The sequence below is a fragment of the Phocoena sinus genome, chromosome 20, assembly GCF_008692025.1.
Source record: "Phocoena sinus isolate mPhoSin1 chromosome 20, mPhoSin1.pri, whole genome shotgun sequence".
In the NCBI taxonomy this organism is placed as follows: Eukaryota; Metazoa; Chordata; class Mammalia; order Artiodactyla; family Phocoenidae; genus Phocoena; species Phocoena sinus.
Genome location: NC_045782.1, coordinates 41451782 through 41475642, shown reverse-complemented (window position 1 = coordinate 41475642; position 23861 = coordinate 41451782). Strand labels below are relative to the sequence as shown.

The window sequence follows — 23861 nt, the reverse complement described above, 5'->3', positions numbered from 1 at the left end:
CTCCCCACGCCATCCTTGGCCCCGCCCTCTCCCTCCGGGTCCCTCCTTCCCTAACCCTTGTCCCTCCCTCTTTCCCTCCTCCCGACACCTCCTCCTCCCGACTCCCTCACGGCGCTGCAAAGTTTCTTCGCTCGACACCGCGCACAGACCCCGGGCCCGGCCCCGGCCCCGGCCCCGGCCCAGCGACCATGCTGTGCGGCCGCTGGAGGAGCCGCCACCGGCGGCGCGAGGAGCCCCCGGTGCCGGCCCAGGTCGCAGTGCCCCTCGCGCTCCCGTCCCCGCCCGCACCCCAGGACGGCGGCAACAAGAGGCCCGGGCTGCGGGCGCTGAAGAAGATGGGTCAGTGAGCGGCTGGGGCGGCTCGGGGTGGGCGCGGACGGGCCCCGGGGGCGCAGCCTGGGAGGGTTGGGGTGTTCCGGCGAGCCGTTGGTGGGCTTCCCAATGGGGCTGTGGGGTCCGGCGAGGGATGGAAGGCCAGCACCGTTCCAGCGGGGGAGGGGAGGTCGCACCTGGGGTCACCCGAGGTCCTGGGGTCCGAGCGAGGCTCCCAGGATGGCTTTTGTTTTCCACCAGGAGGCGCCTTACCTTCGGGTCAGAAAGCCAGAGTTGCCTTCTCAGATTTGAGGGAAGTCAGTGGGGGAAAGGAAAGTAACTATGGTTTATCAAGCATCTCCCAGACACTGGCCAGCACTGGGTGGTTACAGATGTGGTGCCCTTCAATCTTCTTCACCTTCCTGAGAGGCAGGTGGTATAATCCCCATTTCACAGATGAGGAAACTGACTCAGAGAAAGTCAGGAATTTGTCTATGACCACACAGCTAATAGAGGGCAAAAGTTGGTATGTACCCCACACTGCCCCTGGCCCCCTCTCAGAACCAGGGCAAAGTGGGACTGACTGGGGGGTTGAGGGCTTGAACGAGGGGGTTTATGTGTGAGAGTATTTTATACAATGTAAAATACTGTAAAACTGAAGTGGTGTAGTAGAACTGTGGTCGGTAGAATAGTTAATGAAGTGGGGCTGAGGGAACAGAGGGCAGGGCTGCCCGAAGACCTGTGTGAATCTTGGAGCAAAAATCAGAGGTCCCGATAGCCGGTCTTACCTTCTCTTTACCACTGTCCTCCACCCCTTGTTCTTTTTTTTAAGATTTAAAAATTTTTAAATTTATTTTATTTATTTATTTTTGGCTGTATTGGGTCTTCGTTGCTGTGCACAGGCTTTCTCTAGCTGTGGCGAGGGGAGCTTCTCTTTGTTGAGGTGCACGGGCTTCTCATTGCAGTGGCTCCTCTTGTTGCGGAGCATGGGCTCTAGGCGCGGAGGCTTCAGTAGTTGTGGCTCGTGGGCTCTAGAGCGCAGGCTCAGTAGTTGTAGTGCACGGATCCACGGCATGTGGGATTTTCCCAGACCAGGGCTCGAACCCGTGCCCCCAGTATCAGCAGGCGGATGCTCAACCACCGCGCCACCAGGGAAGCCCCACCCCCTGTTCTTACTTCTGCCTCCTCTCATTCATTTGACCTGAATTTATTGAGTGCTGTGTTCTGAGCACCGTGCCTGGCACTCTCCTTATGGAGACAGAAGACGTGGTCTCTGCCCTACCTTTCATCAATCACACATGCATTCCACAAACATTTATTGAGTGCCTATATTATGCTCTGCCCTGGGGATTCAGCAACGAACAAGGCAGACACAGTCCTGGCCCTCAGAGAGCTGAAGTACCAGCAAGGATGTCAGACAATGAAGCAAAGAAATAAGGCTATGAAGGAAGGACCAAGATGCTGGCGAGCCCTGGCTGCACCCTGGAGCTGGAGGGAGACTAGAGTGAGGCAAAAGGGGAGAGGCAGGTGGAGGCTGGGTCCTCAAGGCCCCTGCTTATAAGGTTATGGACTTTCTCTGGAGGGTGACAGGAGCCCGGGAAAGGTCTCAGGCCGGAGGAGAGAGGCAGGAACTGTGTAGAGTAGGGGTGGGTTGGACGAAGGCAGGGGTGAAACAAGGAGACCCACAGGAGGGAGGTTGAGGAGTCAGCTGGGCAAGCTGTGTGTGTGCGGGGGGGGGACGGGGAGCTCAGAAGTGGGCCGGTACAGCCGAGATGGATTCCAGAACTACAGGGAGATGCACTGGGCTGGACTTTGCAGTTGGTGGGATCTGGAAGGTGTCTCTAGTGGGTGGCAGCGTCATCATTCTGTGGTCTAAGGGGCAGTGGTGGTTTGGGGAGAGGTCGATGGCCATGGGGAGTTGAGGTGCTGCTGAGGTAGTCAGGGCTGGTGTTGGGCCAGAGAAGCAGCCCCAGGAGTCAGCTGCCTGCGGGGGTTATGGGTACCATGGGAGGGCTGAGGCGATGCTGCTGCACACCTGCCTGCCTCCTCATTCCATACATTTTTGCTAAGCCCCATCCGCATGCCAGAGCGCAGTGTCAGGGCTGGGGCTACGGAGATGGAGGACACAGCACCTTGCCCTGGGGGAATGAACAGTCTAGTGCCAGGAGCCACTTGTAGACAAATAATTACAGCTGACTCATTACCCTTTGGCTGAGCAACGTTGAACGGGAGCTCCGGGCACCCCGTGACAGTGACACTCTTGGGAACTATGTGGGTGTCAGAATGCCATCTGGGCCACCCTCCCTCCCCCGACTGACTGCTGCACCGTCCTGTTGAGTGACTGCCTTCAGAGAGAGGAATGTCAAGTCTGTGGGGAATGTCCCTTCCCCAGGCCTCACTGAGTCCAGGTGGAGGTGGAGGTGAAACCCAGGTGTCCTGGGGCCCAACTGCCCTGGCCATAAAGGCCCAGTCCTAGGTCTACCAGCCAGGTAGCTTCCACGATGACCCCTGCAGCTGCTGCCTCTCCTGAAATGACCCTCAGGGCTGTGTCCTGTCACCGCCTTCGCCACACCCCTTAGTCTAACAGAGGACAGATTTTCTTTCCGATGAGGTCAAGAGACTAGAGCAGGGAGTGGCTCAGAGTCAAAGGTGAAGAGGGGCCCAAGGAAAAGAAAGGGGGGCCATACTGGGGGAAACCGAGATGAGGGGGGACGGACAGCAGCCCCCGCATTGAGTGGGAGTCATTTGTGGAGCCTAGGGTCCACTCCGCTCCCATCCCCCGCCCCCAGGCTGGGCTGCTGGCCTGGCCTGCGCCAGGGGAGCCAGGGAACAGTTGAAGAGCTAGAAGAGGAGCCCAGTGAGCACCGGGGCAGGCCTGAGCTCTCAGTAGCCCAGATCTTACTTAATCCTCGGCCACCCCAGGGGAAGGTGCTGTCACTGTCCTCACAGATGAGAAACTTGAGGTGAAGGGGGTGAAGTTACCGGCCCAAGGCCGCGCGGTTAAGAGGCAGCGTCTGTCTGCCACCAAAGCCATCGTTTTCAATGAGGGCTCTTTTTAATAAGAAACAGCGTTTCTTTTCTTTTTAATTAATTAATTAATTTATTTTTGGCTGTGTTGGGTCTTCATTTCTGTGCGAGGGCTTTCTCCAGTTGTGGCGAGCGGGGGCCACTCACTCTTCATCTCGGTGCACGGGCCTCTCACTATCGCGGCCTCTCTTGTTGGGATCACAGGCTCCAGACGCGCAGGCTCAGTAGTTGTGGCTCACGGGCCTAGTTGCTCCGCGTCATGTGGGATCTTCCCAGACCAGGGCTCGAACCCATGTCCCCTAGCATTGGCAGGCAGATTCTTAACCACTGCGCCACCAGGGAAGCCCTCAATGAGGGCTCTTTATTGCTGGAATTAAAGAATACTAACTAACACCTTTATAACACTGTGCGAGCGCTTTTCTCGTATTAGCTCGTTTAATGTCACAACCTTATGAGGTAGGTGGGACCATTAGCCTCACTTTACAAGTGAGGAAACTGAGGTTCAGAGAGGTTCAGTAACTTGCCCCGGATTCCAAGCTGGGAAGTAGCTAAGAGAGGATTTGAACCCAGGAAGTCTGGCCCAGTGTGCAAGCCCCTAACACAATGAATGAATGAGTGATTTAAGCCTGGTGGGGAGGGGCCTGCTACACCCCTCTCCCATAGTGGTTCTGCCAGCTGCCAGGGATGTCCTCATAGGGCTGCCAAAAAATATATATCAGTATGTCCCAAATTATGTAAATATTTGATACTAAAATATTATTATTCTTTGTTCATCTGAAATTCACATTTAACTGGGCACCCTGAATTTTGTCTGGCAGCCCTATCTCCCCAGAGCCTGGAACTGTCCCTGGGCCCCCGATGCTCCACCCTGCCCCTAATCCTCCCTGTGATCAGAGCACTAAGTGGGCAGAATCTGTTGCCTTCCCTCCCCCGTCGGCACACACCGCCAAGTGCCGCAGGGAAAGTGGGCACTCCCGATGGCCTGCCCAGGGCATCTCCTGCAGGGTGAGTGGGGCTGCCAGGGGCGAGGTTGGCAGGTGGGGCGGTCTTCAGAGCAGCCCCCGGTCTGGGTAGGTGCCTGGCCTGGGTGGTGGGAGGGGTGGGCAGCCCTCCTGGTCACGCCGGCGTGTGCCAGGCAGGGCTGGGGGGCTGGCTCTACCCTGCGTCCTGGCCCCCTCACCTCTCCTCCTTCCTCAGCTCTGAGGAGCCCCGCTCCACAATCTCAGCCCCCAAACAGGCTTCACGCCTGGTCTGGCCCTGTGGAGAGGAGTGCTGCCACCTTTATCGCACTACGTCCACCCAGAGCAGGGGAAGCACTGCCTGCCTTTCTTGACTTTGTTGATGCTTCAGGGAATGTTATGGATTCTGGCACTGAGCTCCGCTAGGCTCTAGCCTTGGGTGTGGCAGCCAGTCAGGGCGAGGGGGACACGTTTGGTACCCGAGGTGCTGAGGCTACCTGCTGGCTTGAGGATTCCGGTGGGAAGGAGTTTGAGACCCCTCGCCGTTGCCTGTCCCCTCCCAGAGCCTCATGGCCTCAGTCACCGGGGAAAAGCTGCTCCCCTCCCCCCGTTGGCATGAAGCTGTCGGCTGTCGCTGTTCCCTGCATGTCTCACATTCCTACTGGAGTCCCGTGGGCCCTTCCTGAGTGTACACTGGCACACACACACACACACACCTTAGTTTCCATGCCAAGCTGACCACCTCCCACCCACCAACCCCATACACACACACACACACACACACACACACACACACACACACACCTGATAGGCACACACCACCCTACACACGCCTTCACTCCTTACACACCCTGCTCCCTGCATACACGCACCGTGACCACACAGCACTCCCACCCCTGCCACCAGCCCACTCTGGCCTCTGCCCACCCCCTGCACGGCCCCTGCATCCACCCCTGCCTTGGGCCACCCACACTGTTTTTAGCATACACAGCTAGTCCTCTCTGATCATCAGTGGCCCATCTGTGAGAAAGGTGGGATTGAAGGGCCAGGGATAAACTTGGCCTCCCCGCAGCCCCTTGCAGCTCTGCCAGTGAGGCAGATTCCTGCCCGCAGCCTTGGCCCCAGACCACACACAGCCCAAACCGCCCAGGCTGCAGGTGGTTACTGGGAAACTGTGGGGCTGCCCGTTCCTCACCACCTCCCGGCCCCTCTCTGGGGGCTGAGATAAGCGGCTCAGGGAAGGTGTCTGGGCCCCAGCTGATGACACTGGGCGGGAGAGGGGCCCAGCTGGAAGCCATGGGACTGAGGACCAGGGATGGAGCAGAATACCCGGGTCCTTGCCCACCCCCCACCCCCGACACTGCCTCGGTTTCCTTCTTTGTTATCATTTACTGTGAGCCCCCTGTGGGCGGGCCCCAGACAGAGAGCCCTGTGTGCTCCTTCAGTCACACAGAGCCCTTTGGGTGAGGCCCCCCAACTCTGAACGCACCCCAGCTGCCCCGTGACCCTGGACAAGTTCGTTAGCTGCTCTGTGCCTCTTCAACAGCTTTATTGAGAATTAATTCACATCCCATACCATTCGGCCATGTAAAGTGTACAGCGGTTTCTGGCATATTACATTATTATTATTATTATTCTTTGGCTGTGCTGTGTGGCATGCAGGATCTTTGTTCCTCCACCAGGGATCAAAACCTGTGCCCCCTGCATTGAAAGCGCGGAGTCTTAACCACTGGGCCGCCAGCAAAGTCCCTTAATTTTTAAAAATTGTGGTAAAATACATATAACATAAAATTGGCCACGTACACCATTCTGAAGTGGGTAGTTCAGTGGCATTAATTACATTTACAATATTGCGCTATTTCTAAAACTTTCCGTCACCCTAAACAGAAACTCTGCAACCGTTAGGACATAAGTCACCATTCTTCCCTTTCCCCAGCCCCCGGTAACCTCTAATTTACTTTCTGTCTCTGAATTTTTTTAAATTGAGGTATAAGTGATATAAAATCTGTTTCTGTGAATTTGACTGTTCTAGTATCTCATGTAAATGGAATCGTACATCATTTGTCCTTCTGGGTCTGGCTTATTTCCCTTAGCATAATGTTTTCATCTTCTTTTTTTTTTTTTTTTTGCGGTACGCGGGCCTCATCACTGCTGCGGCCTCCCCCATTGCGGAGCACAGGCTCCGGACGCGCAGGCTCAGCGGCCATGGCTCACAGGCCCAGCCGCTCCGCGGCATGTGGGATCCTCCCGGACCGGGGCACGAACCCGCGTCCCCTGCATCGGCAGGCGGACTCGCAACCACTGCGCCACCAGGGCAGCCCGCATAATGTTTTCACGGTTCATCCGTGTTGTAACAGAGATCAGATTTCACTCCTCTTTATGGCTGAATAATAACCCACTGTATGCATAGACCACATTTTGCTTATTCATTCATTTGTTGATGGACGCTTGGGTTGTTTCCACCTTTTGGTACTGTTTGTCCTCATTTTTACTACTGTTATTTCGTGATTGTTCCCCCACCTGCTCGGTTGAGGTGGCCATGGTGCTGGCCCAGCCCAGCTCCAGGTTCAAGGCAGAGATGGATAGATAGAGAATCCACGGAAACCACGCGAGGCAGGCAGCTTGCACTCCTGCTCCAAGCAGGTAGGAATGAGGTCGAGGAAACATCTGTGGGTTTGGATCTGGTGGGACCGATAAATGTTTACTGGGTGGCTAGGCAGAGGGCCAGGCCCCTCTCAGTATCACTGCCCAGGGCCTGGGCCTGCCTCCTGACCTCACGCCCTTACCTCCCTTGGTCCTGCCCCTCCCATCTGACAGCTCAGCCCCCTCACTATCCTAGGGTTCAGAAGCTCAAGCAATGGAGAAATAGAGGCACCCACCCAGGGACTCAGCACCTGGCCCAGCCTGGCACTTCACCCTCATTCTGTGTGGCTTTTCCTCTGGCAGTGTGGTTGGAGGACAGTGTGGTCCAAGGGGCAGTGTGATCGGGGGGGACCTGTGCTGGTTGGGTGGGCAGAATGGAATGTCACCCCTTCCCCCAGCAGGCTCCTGGGGAGCTGGGGGTGAGAGCCAGGAGTAGGGGCCTCCTCAGCGTGGGAACCTGTCCCAGTGGGGTGCTGGTCGGGAGCTCAGGCTGCCTTTCTCCATGTCCTGTTTGCAGCAGGCTCTTCAGTGACTCACCTCCATTTCCAGCCTTAGTCATGCACCAGCCCCCTCCTCCACCCCCCCACCCCCCCCACCTCTGGCCTTGGCATCACAGGGCTGGCCCAGTCAGGGGAGGTGGCTGCAGCTGCAGTGCCTGGTTGTCATGGGGATGAGGAGTCCCCTTTCCCATAGCTGAGGGGGTGGTGGAGGGGCGGGCTCAGCCCTGGTGGCGCTGCGGGTGCCCCTGAATGCCCTGCCCCCGACTCTGTTGTTCCTCAGGATGAGAGAATGCAGAGGTTGCCTGGATGTGGGGAACCTGTGTGGATAGGGGCCTGAGGGTCTGGTGAGTCTCTTGGCCTGGCACATGCCAAGTTCCAGCTCTTTACCTGGAAGAAGGAGGGTTCCACCTCCCCTTCCTGGCTAGGTGGCACTGAGTGGGCATTGACCCTTCCAGAAGGCCACAGTCTAAACCCTGAGAGACCCCTTGGAGCCATTAGGGTCACAAACTGGCCCCAAGGGGAACCATAGCCTCTTAAGGATGGCAGGTTTCTCCTCCTGCCCCTGAGTCCATGATTCTCCATTATAGTCACTCTCAAAGTCATAAGGTAGCTTTTTAAACATACAGATGTCCAACCCCCAACCTGTACCTGCTGGATGAGAATCTCTGGGTCATGGGTTTTGCAACCTCCACCAGGCGATTCTGATGCACAGCCGGAGTTGAGAAACCCTGACCCACAAGGCTGCTGCCCTGACATCTGGACAGATGGCTCGGGGCTGGGGCTAGAATACACTTAGTCCCCAGCTGTCTGTCCATCTGCCTCCCCTTTCAGAAAACACTGGCTGCAAGCCTGGCTCTGGGACAAGCACTGAGGTGAGGATATCCCAGTGCTTGGGCTTATTAAGGTCCACTGAAATTACAGTTTAGGTGGGGTGATTTAATTAAAGTAAAAAATGTTGCTGGTGGTCAGGGAAGGAGAACTCCTATTTGAGGACAAATCAGGAAAGACTTCCTGGAGGAGGTAGCCCTTGAAGGACCCCAGTGTGAGGAAGAGATGGGAGAATGATCCTACAAAGACTCCTAGAGAGAGTGAGAGGAAGCCCCAGGAATTGAGACTTGATTCCTCAGGTCAGGGTTTGCAGCTGGGCAAGCAGGGTCCTTGGGGCCACAAAGCCTAAAGCCAAACCCAGTACTGGGAGCTTGTTAAAATAAAGGGAGGAAGAGAGGCCCACTGTCATGTTTCTTTTGGCCCAAACAGTGGTGTTTTGGGGTTTTTTGTTTCAATTTGATTTAATTGCCAACACTGAAAAATCTGGAGGCGTCACATATAAATCCAGATTCAGTTCTCTGGGAATTCTGGGCCTTCATCCACTCCTGGCTGCCTCCGTCCTTCCAAAGGGTGTGGACCCTACAGTTTGTCTGGTTTCCACACGTTCTGTTGTCCCCTGGCTCATAAACCTTTGGTTTTGACCCCTGCTGAGGAAGATCTGAGCAGGGTGTGGCCCTACCAGGATGGGCAGCGTCTTGACTGAATTTTGGATTTTGTAGCAGCTACTATTGTGGTCTCCATTTTATGAATGGCGAACATGAGGCTTAGAGCAGTCACAGGGTAGTGCCACCAAGGCCGTGTAACTGGGAAGTGACAGAGCTGGTATTTGACTCCTCGGACCCTGCTCTTTCCTAGGTCCTCAAGCCCAGGGTGGTTGCAGGGAGTTGGGGAGGGAGGAGGATAGAAGGAGCAGGGGGGTCAGTGTAGTGGCCAAGGGCAAAGGTGCTGGAGCCTGACCTCCAGGGTCTGAAGCCTGCTTCTGCCACTCCCCAGCCATGGAATTCTGGCAAGTTGCTGAAGCATCTCTGCACTTGTTTTCTCGTGTGTTAATACGTGAGTGGGGTCTGGCATGTAGTAGGTACTTTGTAAGCATTTTGTCTTATTAAGAAGGATGGACGCTGTGACCGGAGAGCACATGTGGGCTCAGGGGTTACACGGGGTTGTGACAGTGGCTGGGCAAGGGGGATACCAAGTGTCACAGGAGATCATGCTTTCAGCTGGGCCCCACCAGGGCATCTGGAGATCAGCCCCAGGCTGGCCAAGGCAGGACTGGGCCTGGCATGCTTGGTCTGAGACCCTGGAGCCAGAGTGACCTCTGCTGTCCTCCCTTGTCTTCGGGAAAGCAGAGGTGAGGAGCTTGGGTTGCAGCAAGAAAGATTTAGGTTAGATAGTGAGACTACCCTCTTGATGGTCAGGTTTTCGTGTCAAGGGAAAAGGCTGTTGATGGCAGATTCCAGGCTTGAAGGCTGGAGGCCGTGATGGAGGGGAGTGGCAGAAAGAGTGACCTTTAGCGAGGCCTGAGTCCCAGGCGCTGCCTTGAGCTCTGCTCTGAGGGCCTCCAGACGAGGCTGCTTGACACGGGGGAGGGCAGGCCTGTTACTGGCACCCCTCCCAGGGGGGCCTGGGTGGGACACACCAAGCACAGGCCTTGGGGCCAAAGAGCCTGCAGCCAAAGCCAGTATTGGGGCCTGTTACAGGGAGAGGAAGAGCCGCCTGGGAGAGTTTACAGAGGCTTGGGGAGGGAGGCCGCACCTCCCTGCCGGGAGGAGGGTGGAGGGAACCTGCAAGCAGGGCCGGCCAGGATGCCCATCGCCTCCCGCCCTCGCAGGCCTGACGGAGGACGAGGACGTGCGCGCCATGCTGCGGGGCTCCCGGCTCTGCAAGATCCGCTCGCGGACATGGCAAAAGGAGCGGCTGTACCGGCTGCAGGAGGACGGCCTGAGCGTGTGGTTCCAGCGGCGCATCCCGCGCGCGCCTTCGCAGCACATCTGTGAGCTGGGGCCCGGGCGGGCGCGGGCAGGCTGGGGACAGTGGAGGCCCGGCCCCGCCGCCCTGACCCGGCCGCGCGCGTCCCGTCCCTCTCCGCAGTCTTCGTGCAGCACATCGAGGCCGTCCGCGAGGGCCACCAGTCCGAGGGCCTGCGGCGCTTCGGGGGCGCCTTCGAGCCGTCGCGCTGCCTAACCATCGCCTTCAAGGGGCGTCGCAAGAACTTGGACCTGGCGGCGCCCACGGCCGAGGAGGCGCAGCGCTGGGTGCGCGGTCTGGCCAAGCTGCGCGCGCGCCTCGATGCCATGAGCCAGCGCGAGCGCCTCGACCAATATCCTCCCGGGCAGGGCAGCGGACCGCGCGGGGGGGGGGGGGGGGCGGGGGGGGGGCGGGGGGGGGCCGGCCGTGTGCCGGGAGGACCCTCAGGCCCCGGGGAGGCGTGGCTCCGCCCTTAGGGACCCGCGGTTTGAGCTAGAGCCCCTTGTCTTAAGAACCGAGGGTGGTGACGGGGCATCCTGTCTCTGGGGGGCCCGTTCCCGTGGAGGACGTGCGGCTGGGGCACTCAAGGGGTCCACAGGCTGAGGGGAAACCACAGCCCCCAAACCTGGGAGCCCCCAGGGCGGGGGTGGGGGTATGCCATACCTGTCAGTTACCTGTCAGCAGGGGGCTGGGCCCAGCCTGTCTGTAGTATTTCTTGAGCACCCACACCTGGATCCACTTCTATCTGCATCGAGCGGACTCCAACCAGGACAGTAAGATGAGCTTCAAGGAGATCAAGAACCTGCTCCGCATGGTCAACGTGGACATGAACGACATGTACGCCTACAGCCTCTTCAAGGTGGGCATCTGCCACCATTCTGACCTCTGCTCTCTGCCTTCCCCCAGCCATCTGAGTCATCAGTTCCCTCCCCCTTCCCACCCGCCAGCTTTTGTGGAGAGTGGCCTCTCTCTGCAGAAAGGCCACATCTGGGCCTAGGTACACTTTCAGCCCAGTGAAGCCACTGGGCCAGGATGGGAGTGCTGGCCCAGAGCTCCTTTCCTCACCCTCAGGCAGAGCCCAGGTAGGGAGGACCTCAGGCTCATGGGTACACACAGGAGCGCACCCCCCTCCACTGTGGCATGCGTGGCACCTCCACAGGTGACCATGTACACCCCACATGTGGGAGCACAGACAGGGGCCCACGGAGGTGGGCTGTGCATCCGTGGCCCAGTTGGATCACGTGGAGACACCTGTGTGGATGTTGACTGTGACCTCAAAAGACAGGAGGGGCCACGGCACCAGTGCACCTGGGCCGATAGCACCACGTGAATTCTGTTATGTGTTGCTCATTGCCCCTGGGTGTGAACGTGTGAGGCTGAGAACGGTAGCGTATTCACACGGGAGGGGGGATTCTGGCAGCGGGGCTCAGCTCTGCCCAGGGCTCACAGTTTTTCCTCTCACATCTTGATTCTTGGAGTAGGTCATGGGGCAGAGGAACAGGCTAATGAACCCAAGAGTCCTTTCTTAGAATCCCAGCCCTGTGATTTAGCAGCTGTGTGCGTCTGAGTGAGACCCGGAGCCTGGCTAGCTTTCAGTTTCTCCACCTGTGAAACTGCGGACAATGCCTCCTTCCCAGACGTGGTGGATGACGGGTGTGTCAGCGCAGGCCAGCTCTCCCAGGGTGTCCTCCTCCTCTGAATCTCTCCCTCCTGCTCTTCCAGGAGTGTGACCGCTCCAACAATGAGTGGCTGGAGGGGCCTGAGATCGAGGAGTTTCTGCAACGGCTGCTGAAACGCCCCGAGCTGGAGGAGATCTTCCATCGGTACTCGGGCGAGGACCGGGTGTTGAGCACCCCCGAGCTGCTGGAGTTCCTGGAGGACCAGGGTGAGGATGGCGCCACACTGGCCCACGCCCAGCAGCTCATCCACACCTATGAGCTCAACGAGACAGGTGAGGGGGTCTGACAGATGGGGCTGGGGCCAACACGGCCCAGGGCTCGGCATCTGACAGGTCCGGGTCCCCAGCTAAGTGGGCTCTGCTATTACAGGCTGTGGGCACCATCTTGGGCAGGTTACCTTGCTTCTCTGAGACTCAGCTGCCACATCTGTAAAATGACATAGTAATGTACCGTCCTCACGGGATTGGGTTGAAATTAAATGGCATAACTTGGGAGTCCCCTGGTGGCCTACTGGTTAGGATTCCAGCCTTTCACTGCCGTGGCCCCGGGTTCAATCCCTGGTCGGGAAACAGATCCCGCAAGCTGCGAGGTTGTGCCAAAAAAAAAAAAAAAAGGCATAACTTACGTGGAGTCCAGTCAGTAGACAGGTGCTCGCTATTACTAAGTTGAGTGAGCGTTGAGGCACTTTAGGGCCAGGCAAAGGGGTCCCCCGTGATGCTCTCTTCTGCCCGTTCCTTCAGCCAAGCAGCACGAGCTGATGACTCTGGATGGCTTCATGATGTACCTGTTGTCGCCTGAGGGGGGCTGCCCTGAACCCGCCCACACGTGTGTGTTCCAGGACATGAACCAGCCCCTGGCCCACTACTTCATCTCCTCCTCCCATAATACCTACCTGACCGACTCTCAGATCGGTGGGCCCAGCAGCACCGAGGCCTATGTTAGGTACCGTCGTGGGGGGGATGGTGGGAGTGAACGTGTCTGGGAGCCAGTTTTGGGGATGGACATGGGGCTCAACTCCCGCCATGGGCTTCCTGGGGCCTACCTGGGAGCCTGTCCATTGCCCTGCTCTGTGCCACCCACACGGCACCTGGCCCATCCATCCATCCGTCCGCAGAGCCTTTGCCCAGGGATGCCGCTGTGTGGAGCTTGACTGCTGGGAGGGGCCAGGAGGGGAGCCGGTCATCTACCATGGCCACACCCTCACCTCCAAGATCCTCTTCCGAGATGTGATCCAGGCAGTGCGTGACCACGCCTTCACGGTGAGCCCTGGGACCCCCACGCCCAGCCCCAGAGCCTTCCCCATGACATCAGCTGGTCTTGGTCCTTCCAGAAGAAACCCCTGGGACTTCCCTGGTGGTCCAGTGGTTAAGAATCTGTGCTTCCACTGCAGGGGGCACGGGTTCGATCCCTGGTCAGGGAACTAAGATCCTGCAAGCCGCGTGCAGCGCGGCCAAAAAACCCCCAAACAAAAAAACCCCGAAACAAAAGAAACCCCTGCCCAGGGACTCACTTTCACCAAGTGCTGCTGGGACAACTGCCCAATGGGGTAGAATAAAGCTGGGTGAGAGGCTCCCTTCTCCCACCCTTATATTTAGTAAATGTATTAAAATCGTAAAATTTCCAGAAGAAAACCTTGTGGGTAGGGAAGGACCTTTTAATTATGACTGGCAAAGAGAAAATCGTGAAAGAGAGGCTCAGTGTTGCACCTACATAAAATTGCAACTTCTGTCGAGCTATACAAACCTTACCATCAGCAAATGATGGGCTGGGACCAAAAGTGTGCAACCTAAACGACATGGTCGGTGTCATTAACAGATAAAGAGCATTTATAAAAGAAAAACATTCCTGCAGCCACCCTCAGCTCCCCAGACACTCCACCCCTTCCCCGAGGCCCCAGATCTGACCTCTGCCCCTCCACGTACACACTGACCCCAGTGTGTCCCACATCCACGCACTCAGTCTCCCCCAGAGTGGTTCTCCAGAGCCCTGCCTTTGCCTGCCTGGCCTGAAAGGGGGTGGGGGGCTGGGCATAGCAGGGGTCCTGGTGGGTGAGGGGTGAGTGACTGAGCTGCTGCCCCTCCCTCCCACAGCTGTCTCCGTACCCCGTCATCCTGTCCCTCGAGAACCACTGTGGGCTGGAGCAGCAGGCTGCCATGGCCCGTCACCTCCACACTATCCTAGGGGACATGCTGGTGACGCAGCTGCTGGACTCCCAGAACCCTGAAGAGCTGCCGTCCCCAGAGGTGATGCTCCCGGACCCCCAGCCTGGGTGGGGGGAGGGTCTGGCTCCGAGGTCCACATCCCACCTCCCTTGTTCAGGCCCCCTCCCCTCTCTCTGTCTTAACCTTCCTCCGCTTCTCCGTTCATCTGACGTCTGCCACCCTGTGGTCTAGTCACTTGTCTGCCTTCCATTTTGACTAGACACACCCCCACCCTGTCACCTGGCATCGAAGGCCCTCTACGACCTGGCCCTGACCTCCCCGCTCTGCCTCCTGCCCACGGAGTCCCCTGCAGGCTCGGCCGTTCCCATCTCTAAGGCCTTGGTTGACACTGTCTCTTCCATCTGAAGCTCCCTTCCTAGCCATCTGTGCTCACCAGGCGCCACCTGCTTAGAGCTGTAGCTCAGCGTAAAGGGCCTCTTCCTGTGGCCTTAACAACTTCCTCAGAAGTGGTCCTTCCTCCTTTCCTCCCACCCCCCAGAGCATTTCATCTGCCCCTTCAGGACACTCATCCTTTTTGGGCTCTTTGAGAAAACTCTCCTCCTCCTCCTCGCGATCCCAAATTATGCAAGGAATGTAGATTCACCTTTGTGTGTGATTTTTTTGTCGGTATGAAAATAACATACATATGGTAAAAGAAAAAATGGAGCCGCGGAAAAGCATACACAACGGAACATGGATTTTCCTCCACTCAGGCTCCCCCCTGTCCTATTTCTGAAGAAGTAAGCATCTTCAACAGTGTCTTGGGTATCCTTCCAGAACTTTCCCACGCATATATATAGCTATGTACATAGCTATCTTCTCTTTCAAATGGTGCCCGAAGAAGATCATGTGAGCACATACTCTACGTGTGCTTCTTTCACATGAGGTTCTTTTTTGAAGAGAGCACCTCCTCTTCCAAGCCCGAGCCGCCTCATTCATTTTACTGGCTGCTCTGTAGTATGCCGATCCTTAGAGGGACCCCCATTAGCCAGTCCCCTGTGGGTGGGGGCTGTTTCCTCCATAGTTTCTTTCCTATCAGAAACATCACTCATCTGTGTCTCCTTCGCTGCTAGCCACCCTGGGCCAGCCCCTCACACAGTGGTGGCTGAGTGAGAGACTGACCGGTCCGACATAGGGGCAAAAGGGCTTTAATTTTTCCGTGTTGGTCTCTACAGCAGCTGAAAGGCCGGGTCCTGGTGAAGGGGAAGAGGCTACCAGCCGCTCGGAATGAGGACGGTCGAATTCTATCAGACCGGGAGGAGGACAACGAAGACGAGGACGAAGAAAGAGGAGGCGGGGGCCCCAGAGCAGAGGCGGCGGGTGAGCGGGCCTGGCTGGGCCAGCACGGGCCTGGCAGGGGCTTGATGCCACTGTGGAGCTTGGGGGCAGGTGGCAGAGGGAAGGAAGGTGGGAGGGACCAGGGGTCTGGAGTGGGCAGACCCCCGCTGAGGCTCGTCTCCCAGCCAAGCAGATCTCCCCGGAGCTGTCGGCCCCTGGCCGTGTACTGCTGGGCCAGCCGCCTGCGGACCCCTGCGCCCTGCCCCCAGCCCCGCCCCCAGCCCTGCCAGGTCAGCTCCCTCAGCGAGCGCAAGGCCAAGAAGCTCATCCGAGAGGCAGGTAGGAGCCGGGACATCGGGCCTCTGGGGGACCTGCAGGCTCCTGGTGGGTGGTAGATGCTGAAGTTGATCTGGAAAGGAGGTGCGAAAGGGCTTCGGGGGCAGTGAAAAGAGGGGCTCAGGGAATGAATGTGCCCAGCACATGCCCGGCACCCGGCCAGGCGTACGTAGAGGGAAAGGGGCACAGGGAAGGGGGAGGCTGCTGTCTGCCTTCACCAGCTCACAGCCTAGTGGTGGGGCCAGACAGATGGATAATTACGGTGCCGGGTGATCAGTCGGGCAGGACAGGCATGATGGAGGCTGGGGAAGCCCAGCAGGAGGGGGTTGAGATCAGAGAAGGGTTCCCGAGCAAGTGATGGTCTGAGAAGACACCTGACTGAAGGATGAGGCGGGAAGCAGCCAGGTGAAGAGGGGGAGGGGACTTCAGACAGGAGGAGCAGGTTGTTCCAAGGCCTGGAGGCTTGAGGTACAGGAAGGGTTCCTGGAACCAGAGGCGTGGCTGGAGGAGTGCTTGTGGGTATGAGCCATGAAAGACAGGGGATGCCAGCCTGGGGCCAAGTGCTCCACCCACCAAGTTGGGAACGTGGGGACTTGGGTGGGAGGCAGTGTCAGGCGGCGGGAGGGGGGTGTCCCTGCCCCTCTCTGGACTTCAGCAGCCTCCTTGTGAGGACCCCCGTCCCCTCATCAGAGAGAACAAGGAGCGGGGGCGGGGGAGCTGGGGATGGGAGTTGAGCCTCTGTTCCCAGCTTGCCTCTGGAGGTGGGGGAGGGGAGGGGACAGGCCCTGGCACCCGGTGAGCCCCAGCCCAGGGGCTGTCACAGTCCTGCCCCAACTCTCCCTCAGGGAACAGCTTCATCAGGCACAATGCCTGCCAACTGACCCGTGTCTACCCACTGGGGCTGCGGATGAACTCCGCCAACTACAACCCCCAGGAGATGTGGAACTCGGGCTGTCAGCTGGGTGAGTGGGAGCGCCGGGGAGAGGGGGTGGGCAGGGGGCCACGGCGGCCCCAGCGGTGATGAGGCCGCACAGCTTTCCAGAAGGTGGAGAAATGAGTCCAGAAATAGATGCCAGTTATTAAAAGACTGATCAACAAGGAAGGTGGGGAAACACAAAGCAGGCTCGTTTGTGTAAACGAGCCAGTGCACAATCTCAAAACTTTTCATGCAGGTGGAAATTAAAAACCTCCGCTCCCACATGCCCCTCATACACACACACACACAGCCCGGCAGTCCCCACTAAGTCAACGCTGACGAGCGTGTGTTCTGGAGGGAGGCTGAGCAGAGCCAAAGGAGAGGAGCCTGGTCCCCGTGGGGGCAGGGAGGGAAACATGGAGCTTCCTTGGATCCTGCCTCTGGCCCGGCCCCAGGCCCAGCCCCACCCTCCGGCTCCAGCTGTGGAGGCTGCCGTGAAACCCCCCAGCCATGGTAGGGGTGGGATATCACTACCCAGGCAGTGGGACCCTGGGCCCTCTCTAGAGAGAGCTGAGTCCTCGCCCCATGAGGTGTGTCCGGTGGGGAGGGCAGTGAGACTCCTGAAACTGAGCAGTGAAGAGAGGGCCACTGAGAGCCCCTGCCCTGCCCCCGCTGTGTCCACAGTGGCCCTGAACTTCCAGACGCCAGGTTATGAGATGGACCTCAATGCCGGGCGCTTCCTTATCAACGGGCAGTGCGGCTATGTCCTGAAGCCTGCCTGTCTGCGGCAGCGTGACACAACCTTTGACCCTGAGTGTCCCGGACCCCCCAGAACGACTTTCACCATCCAGGTCAGCAGCCTGGACCACACCCTGGCTGGGGTCCCTGTCTGCGAGGTGCCAGCCTGAGGATAGCAGAGGCCTGGGGACAGCTCGCGGGAGGGCGGTCCGCCTCCAGGTCCTGAGCGGGAGGGCCGGTGTGAGCCCCTCGGGCCAGGCTGCAGCTCCCCTCGCTCCCGCGCAGGTGCTGACCGCGCAGCAGCTGCCCAAGCTGAATGCCGAGAAGCCAAACTCCATCGTGGACCCGCTGGTGCGCATTGAGATCCACGGGGTGCCCGCAGACTGTGCTTGCAAGGAGACCAACTGCGTGCCCAACAATGGTGGGGGCCCCGCTGGGGCGAGCCGGGGGCAGATAGCGGGGAGCGGGGCAGGTGCAGGGCGGGCTCTTGACGGACAGGCCTGCGCCCTAGGCTTCAACCCCCGCTGGGGGCAGACCCTGCAGTTCCAGCTGCGGGCTCCGGAGCTGGTGCTGGTCCGGTTCGTGGTGGAAGATTATGACGCCACGTCCCCCAATGACTTTGTGGGCCAGTTTACACTGCCTCTCAGCAGCCTGAAGCAAGGTTGGTGGGGCTGACGGGGGTGGAAAGAGAAGGGGGGCCGGGCCTCCAAGGCCCTGTTCACCGGGGCTGCCCACTCCCTCCGAGAGCCTGGCCCCGCGGGGCGGTGGGCAGAGAAGCTGACACCGGGCTACCCTCCCGGCAGGATACCGCCACATCCACCTGCTTTCCAAGGACGGGGCCTCACTGTCACCAGCCACCCTCTTTGTCCACATCTGCATCCAGCGCTCCTGACGGCACAGCTGAGCCACCCTGGGTTCTGCAGGTGCCAGTCCGCATCCCTCAGCGGAGGCCCTCTCCTCTGGAGTGGAGGGGTGACGGAGGGCCAGCCCTCCAGCCTCCCACTTAGCCTGCCCGCCAGGCTCTGTTCTCAACTGGGTGCTGAGGGCCGCCTCAGCCCCTCCTGAAGAACAGGCAGTTGATCTTTTCCCTGGGCTGTGAGATGCCCCCAGCTCCTCGGCTGCTCAGCCCACCTGGTCGTCGTGGCTTCTGAAGAGCCAGGCCCGTTGCTGCCAGGAGACTTGGGGAGCGGGACATGTAAGCCCTCAGCCACTCTCTGCCCTGTCCCAGCCTCCTTCCCACAAGGAGCCCAGCCACCCCCTTGCCCCCTCCCCAGGCGATAGCCACCCCGTAAGGCCCTCCTTCCCCCTCCAGGCTTTCTGGGCTCCTCCCTCCAGCTCTGGAACCTGAGCGCCACTCCCTTGTTAAAGCGAGCAGGGAGAGGGAGGCTCAGCCCTGGGTAAACCGAGAAGGAGATTTTTAACTTGTCTTAGAAGAGCCCTGGAGAGGACAGCAGAACAAAATAAAGAAGCAAGTTTATTTTACCATTGCCACCCCCTGAGCACCTCTGAGGCCACACCCACAGGCCTCTGAGGAGGGACGGGGCAGAGGGAGCGTCCCTTGGGCCTCTTGCTGCATCTGGGCTCCCTGTCTAGGACAGCCAGGGGTGCTGGAGGAGCTGCCGCAGCTCGAAATAGCCCTGACCCTTCCTCTTGGCTCAAAGCTGCTGCCAGCATCACAAGACTGTGAGGACAGCAGTTCACAAAGCCACCCCCACAGCACGTACACTAGGGGCCTTGGACGGGGAGCGGGGCAGGTGGGTGGGCTTCTGCCAGAGCAGGATCGTTATGGCCCTCAAGGGGGTGGGGACAGGCCTCTGAGGGACTCCAGACAGAGTCCCCCTTTCCAGGCTCAGCTGGGTTCGAGGCCCCTGTCTGCTCAGTAGGCGAATCCCAGAGACCTGGAACTCTCCTGCCACCAGCCAACCAGCCTTCTAGACAAAGGCCTGGCAAGCAGCGGGCCGCCCCAGGCCCCCCTAGAGATGCTGGGAGAGGTGCCCAGACACCAGAAGGCAGAATCCAGAGGCGACCTGTCAGAAAGGTGACTTTCTGGGATTAAATGTGGAGCCCTGGCATCTGGGGTTCCCTCAAGCAACAGCACCAACCCTGAACAAGGGCTGAGCTTGACGGCAGTTCCCGGAGGGTGGGCTGGGGCAGGGGCTGGGCTGGGCGGGGGCTGGAAGCTGCTCCCATAGAACCCAGGGCTGGGCTGTCTCCACCTTCCTGCCTGATGCAGGAAGTGACAGCCTCACCCTGCTCTCGGTTTACACCAAGAGGGGCATTTGGTTCTGAGGAATTAGTGTATCTGAAAGAAAACAATCAGACTCTGAAGGGGCCCAGATGCCCCCCTGTCCAGGAACCGTGAAGGAATGGGCTGGGCGGCCTTGGTACACAACACTCAGGCTGTCAGGAGAGGCAGGCGGCCAAACTGCAGCCCCACGGTTGGGGGCACGGTGAGGCCAGGTCCAGTGTTGGCATATGAAGGGCAACTGCGAGTTGTCCGGTCCCCGCAGGGCCTGGGCTGGGGCTCCTGTCAGGTGAACACGGGCGCCCCGGCTGAGCCCCCAGTCCTGCTTCTCGTCTCTGGCTTGCTGCAGCAGAGGAAGGGTTTACTGCTAGGAGAAGAGCCCGAAGGCTGGGAAGATGGCCTTCAAAGGGCGAGAGTCTTTAAGGCAAAAAAGCTGACAGGAACTGATTATGGGAGCTGGGGGCAAAGAAGAAACACAGCTCGTAATTCTGGAGACCCCTGGGTGGAGACCACCCACAGGGCTGTGTTCTCCCAGCCCAAACCTAAGATGGGAGCGAAGGCCCAAAGGCCCGCTGTCAGGAGCTGGAGTCAGCTGGTCTGGGGCTGGGGAGAGACGTAATGTGGGGGTCTAGGAGGACTGGGAAAAGGCCTCACGGACGATCCCAGGGGCAGATCCTGTGTCCTCTCAGGGTGCCGCTCAGGGCCCAGGTTCCCTGGGAAGGGGCTCAGAGGCACCAGCCATGGGGGGAATGGATGAAAAGGTCCAGAGGAGAAGAGGGGGTGGGCGGGGGGACACACACGACACACAGGAAGTCTAGATGCGGTTTCTCAGGCCCTTCCTGGGAACCTTTCTGGTTCAGTGGGACCTGCCGGCCTGCAGCATTAAAAGCACCCCCGGTGTCTCAACAGAACCACCCGGCCCCTGGCCCGCAAGGGGAGGTGTGACATCTGGACAAGTGGGAGGGGCGGTGCCTGCGCCCTCCATCAGAGGAGCCACGCTGACCCGGACCGAGGGTGCTGGCGCTGAGCCTGGTTGCTCCTCTTACACAGAGGAACCTGAGTCAGTACCGGCTCCTTGCTGGCGGGTGGGAGAGGTTAGGGGCAAAGAGCCAAGCTGGCCCTGAAAGGGCAGCCTTGTCAAAGGAAGGTGTTCAGAAGTTGCCCGGTGCTGTGGTCACGAGGGCCTTCCCTGCAGAGCGAGAGGGCTCCAGCCCAGATCGGGGGCTGCATCGATTCCACTGCCACCTGCTGACCAGAGGAATACAGGAGATCGCGAGGGTTTTGTTCAGCTGCTTCCTTTATTAGAAACAAGTGAGATGTACCAAGCAGAACAACAATGCATTTGGCATTTCTCCCCCCACCCCGGAAATGGATGCCCCTCCCACAACCTGGAGAAAAGCCAAGACAGAAAGGTGAAGCTTCCCACTTCCCTGTTCCCGGATGTGGCACCCTGCCGGCCGGCAGTCAATATTTTTGCACTGAATTGAGTGAAATTTCCCCCACGGCGTCCCTAGGGACGGTCTGTTTGCAGGCCTGCCGTCACCTTGCAGTAGTAAACCACAGCCCTGGCTCTCCTCTGGTTCTGGGGCAGGCGGGCCAGGCCTCAGGAAGGCTGCCCCTGTGTGAGGAGGCACCGGCCAGAAATACGCTCCTGCCCCACCCCCCACCCCGGCCTGGCACCACCCTCTCCCGGGCTGTAGCTCTGTGAAGCTATCTAGGCCTTTGGGTCATCTTTGGGCAAAGAATTCAAGACACCCACCCTGGGCTTCAGCAAGTATGTGACGGCAGTTAGAAGGGAGCTGCAGCAAGGCCTGAAATTTTCCATAAATTTTCCATAAACCGAGGTGTTGAGGTGGCTTGGTGTGGACCGGCCTTCAAACCAGACGTCCGCGTCTTTGGAAGTGGGCACGTGTGGGGGAAACGAGCCCTGTGTAGTTGACCTCAGTCCAGAGCCGAGGCCTCCTTTCTCCCCAGCTCTCTCCTTACAGAGTGAGGAGGCCGTGGGAATGTGCCACAGGGTCAGGGGTCAAATGCAGAGTCAATCCAAAGGCAGGAGTGAACAGCTGGAACATGGAGCCCGAGAGCCCAGTGCTGTAGGCAGAGGTTAAGGGCCACACCCGGGAAGCCCACCAAGAGTAGCTGCCCAAGGCAGGTCCCCACGGATGAGTATGGGGGCCCCGGGGCCTTTCCCTCGTTGGGTTCAAGCCAGCCACGGGCCCACCATCCTGCAAGGCCCCAAACCCCAAGCACTGGTTCTCTCTGAGCTCTCTGACCTGAAGTCCTGGAACGAGTTGCGTGAAGAACCCAGGGACTGTTTGGGCAGAAAGGAGACTAACAGCAGCCACCGAGCCGACTCCCGCAGACCTGGGCGGCGGCGGCGCTGAAGGCGGCAGGGTCCCTACCAGGAGACAATGGCAGAGTCCAAGGAGCGGTCGCAGGGTTTTGGAGGGAGACACTGGGACCTCTCCAGGAAATCTGTTTCTTCCAGAGCAGGCACGGGCCTCACAGTTTCCATTCCATGACTTCAGTCACCAAGCAAAGCTCACTCCCGGCGCTGTCGTGCACCTCAAATTTCAGAGGCAGCTCAGGCTGGGACCTGGCCCCGAGCTGACCAAGCCTGTGACAGGGAGCTTTCCCGAGTTCCAGGTCCTGCCCAAGGTAGGAGAGTTGGGCACTCTGTTCTTTGACATCCTTAGAAGCCTGCACAGGGCGGGCTGCTCTGGGCCTTGGGGTGCTGTGTGTCCGATGGCTGTGGGGCGAGCCCTGCCCCTCCGACTCCCACCGTCCGTGGAATGCAGCGCACACCTTGCTAAGAACAGCAGCTTCTTTGGTCTGGGCATCTCGGAGTCAAGGAGTCAAAGGTCAGCCATGATCACTGCCTGCAGTTTGCAGCACAGGGACGAGAAGGAGAAGGGAGGCCCCTAGAGGCCTCTGATGAAAAGCCAATCAGTGGAGTTGCTGGCTCCAGCAGCCATCTGCGGGAAGCTGGCAGAACCCCTGCGTGTGCAGGGGCAGAACAGCCCCATCCCAAGCACACGATTCCCTCCAGCTCTGGGGACCCTGCAGAATCAGCCTCTGGCATATCTCACCAAAACCCACAGCCTGCAACACAGCCCTACAGGCCTGCGAGCTAAGGCTTCCTTCCCTCTACAAGTAGCTGAGAGGTGAAAGCAGCCAGGTGAAAGCACCCCACCCCACACCATTTACCTCCTCCTAGAGCAAAACTTACATACAAGCCTGGACATGGGTTGCTGCTGACAATTCACAGCCCAATCCTCCCCAAGCCACTTGGCTGAGCACAACTGAGGAATGCCTACACGACAGCCATGCGACCAGAAGCTCCATTATTCTGGGGGCCACCGGCAGCATCAGCAACCGTCACCACCACCACAAAAATCCACAAAACACCATCAGTGAAAATCAGACTCAGACAACGACAACAGGAAATCATTTCTGTCGCCAAGTCCAGATCAGCGTCTAGCCACCACTCCTTGCCGCTACTCGCAGGCTGTGTGTCTTGGAAAGGAGCATGAGAGATGGCTAATGGGTTGGAAGGCACAGGCCAAGGGCTGGTGGCTGGAGGTCTGGGTATCATCGGCCCCACGCCATCCTTGCCCAACCACCCTGGGGGCATCAGGGTCCTCCTGGCTCTTTGCTCTAAGATGAGCTAAGCAGGATTTGCACTGATGTGGTCTCCACAACGATCCAGATGCTACAAGGAGGTCAAAGGTCCCCTTCAAACTGCCAGTCACCCCAGGCAGTGGAAAAACATCATCTCACAGGGGACTGATCCCCGTAACATACGGTTGGCAACAGCTGGCTAATGAGCCCTGATTTAAAACTCAGTTGGCAGGATGACTTCCTACAGGGAGCAGGCCGAGAGGATTGCAAGAGGGACTTGATTCACGAAACCCGCTTCCACAGCTCATCCCCGCTGCCCAGGTTCAGGATGCTGGAAAGGCGCGGCCCCTGCAGGAAAAGCTCCGAGTTGAGTCAGCCCCAGCCAGGGCTCCACCTGCCGTTCTAAGAGAGCCGAGCTCTCCCCAAAGCTTGCACAGCCCTTCCACCCCAGCCCGCCTTCTCGAAGCCAGTATTCCAGCTGATTCAGAGGGGAACTGGATAATATCCCCCACATCCTCTTTCTCCTGCTCCCCCAAGAAAAGCCAATGCCTGCTTTCAGAAGGAAACCATTCACTGTACCAACGTGTTTGTCTGGCACTGGCCTGAGATTCTA

At 58.7% G+C, this 23861-nt stretch overlaps 1 protein-coding gene across 3 annotated transcripts; it reads left to right on the top strand.

The window, feature by feature from the left end:
• The first annotated feature begins 69 nt into the window (after positions 1–69).
• PLCD3 (phospholipase C delta 3) lies at positions 70–18864 on the top strand. 3 transcript variants are annotated; one of them, XR_004347286.1, is made up of 14 exons: positions 70–339; positions 10098–10259; positions 10358–10586; positions 10964–11093; positions 11957–12185; positions 12654–12855; positions 13028–13172; positions 14004–14156; positions 15290–15731; positions 16574–16690; positions 17329–17495; positions 17668–17803; positions 17917–18043; positions 18186–18864. XR_004347286.1 is itself a non-coding variant. In XM_032615597.1 (14 exons), exons 1-14 carry the CDS (start codon positions 189–191, stop codon positions 18272–18274), a joined length of 2502 nt encoding a protein of 833 aa, XP_032471488.1. In that variant the 5' UTR covers positions 70–188; the 3' UTR covers positions 18275–18864. The 3 variants fall into 3 exon arrangements, 2 of the variants coding, with proteins under 2 accessions (XP_032471488.1, XP_032471487.1); XM_032615597.1 differs by having other exon boundaries at positions 17894–18043; XM_032615596.1 differs by having other exon boundaries at positions 17668–18043.
• The last annotated feature ends 4997 nt before the right edge of the window (positions 18865–23861 follow it).

Coding starts and splice junctions, on each gene's coding strand:
- PLCD3 (XM_032615596.1), top strand. CDS start 189: ATGCTGTGCGGCCGCTGGAGGAGCCGCCACCGGCGGCGCGAGGAGCCC. Junction 10,260..10,357: donor CGCGCCTTCGCAGCACATCT/GTGAGCTGGGGC, acceptor CCCTCTCCGCAG/TCTTCGTGCAGCACATCGAG. Junction 18,044..18,185: donor TCTCAGCAGCCTGAAGCAAG/GTTGGTGGGGCT, acceptor CCCTCCCGGCAG/GATACCGCCACATCCACCTG.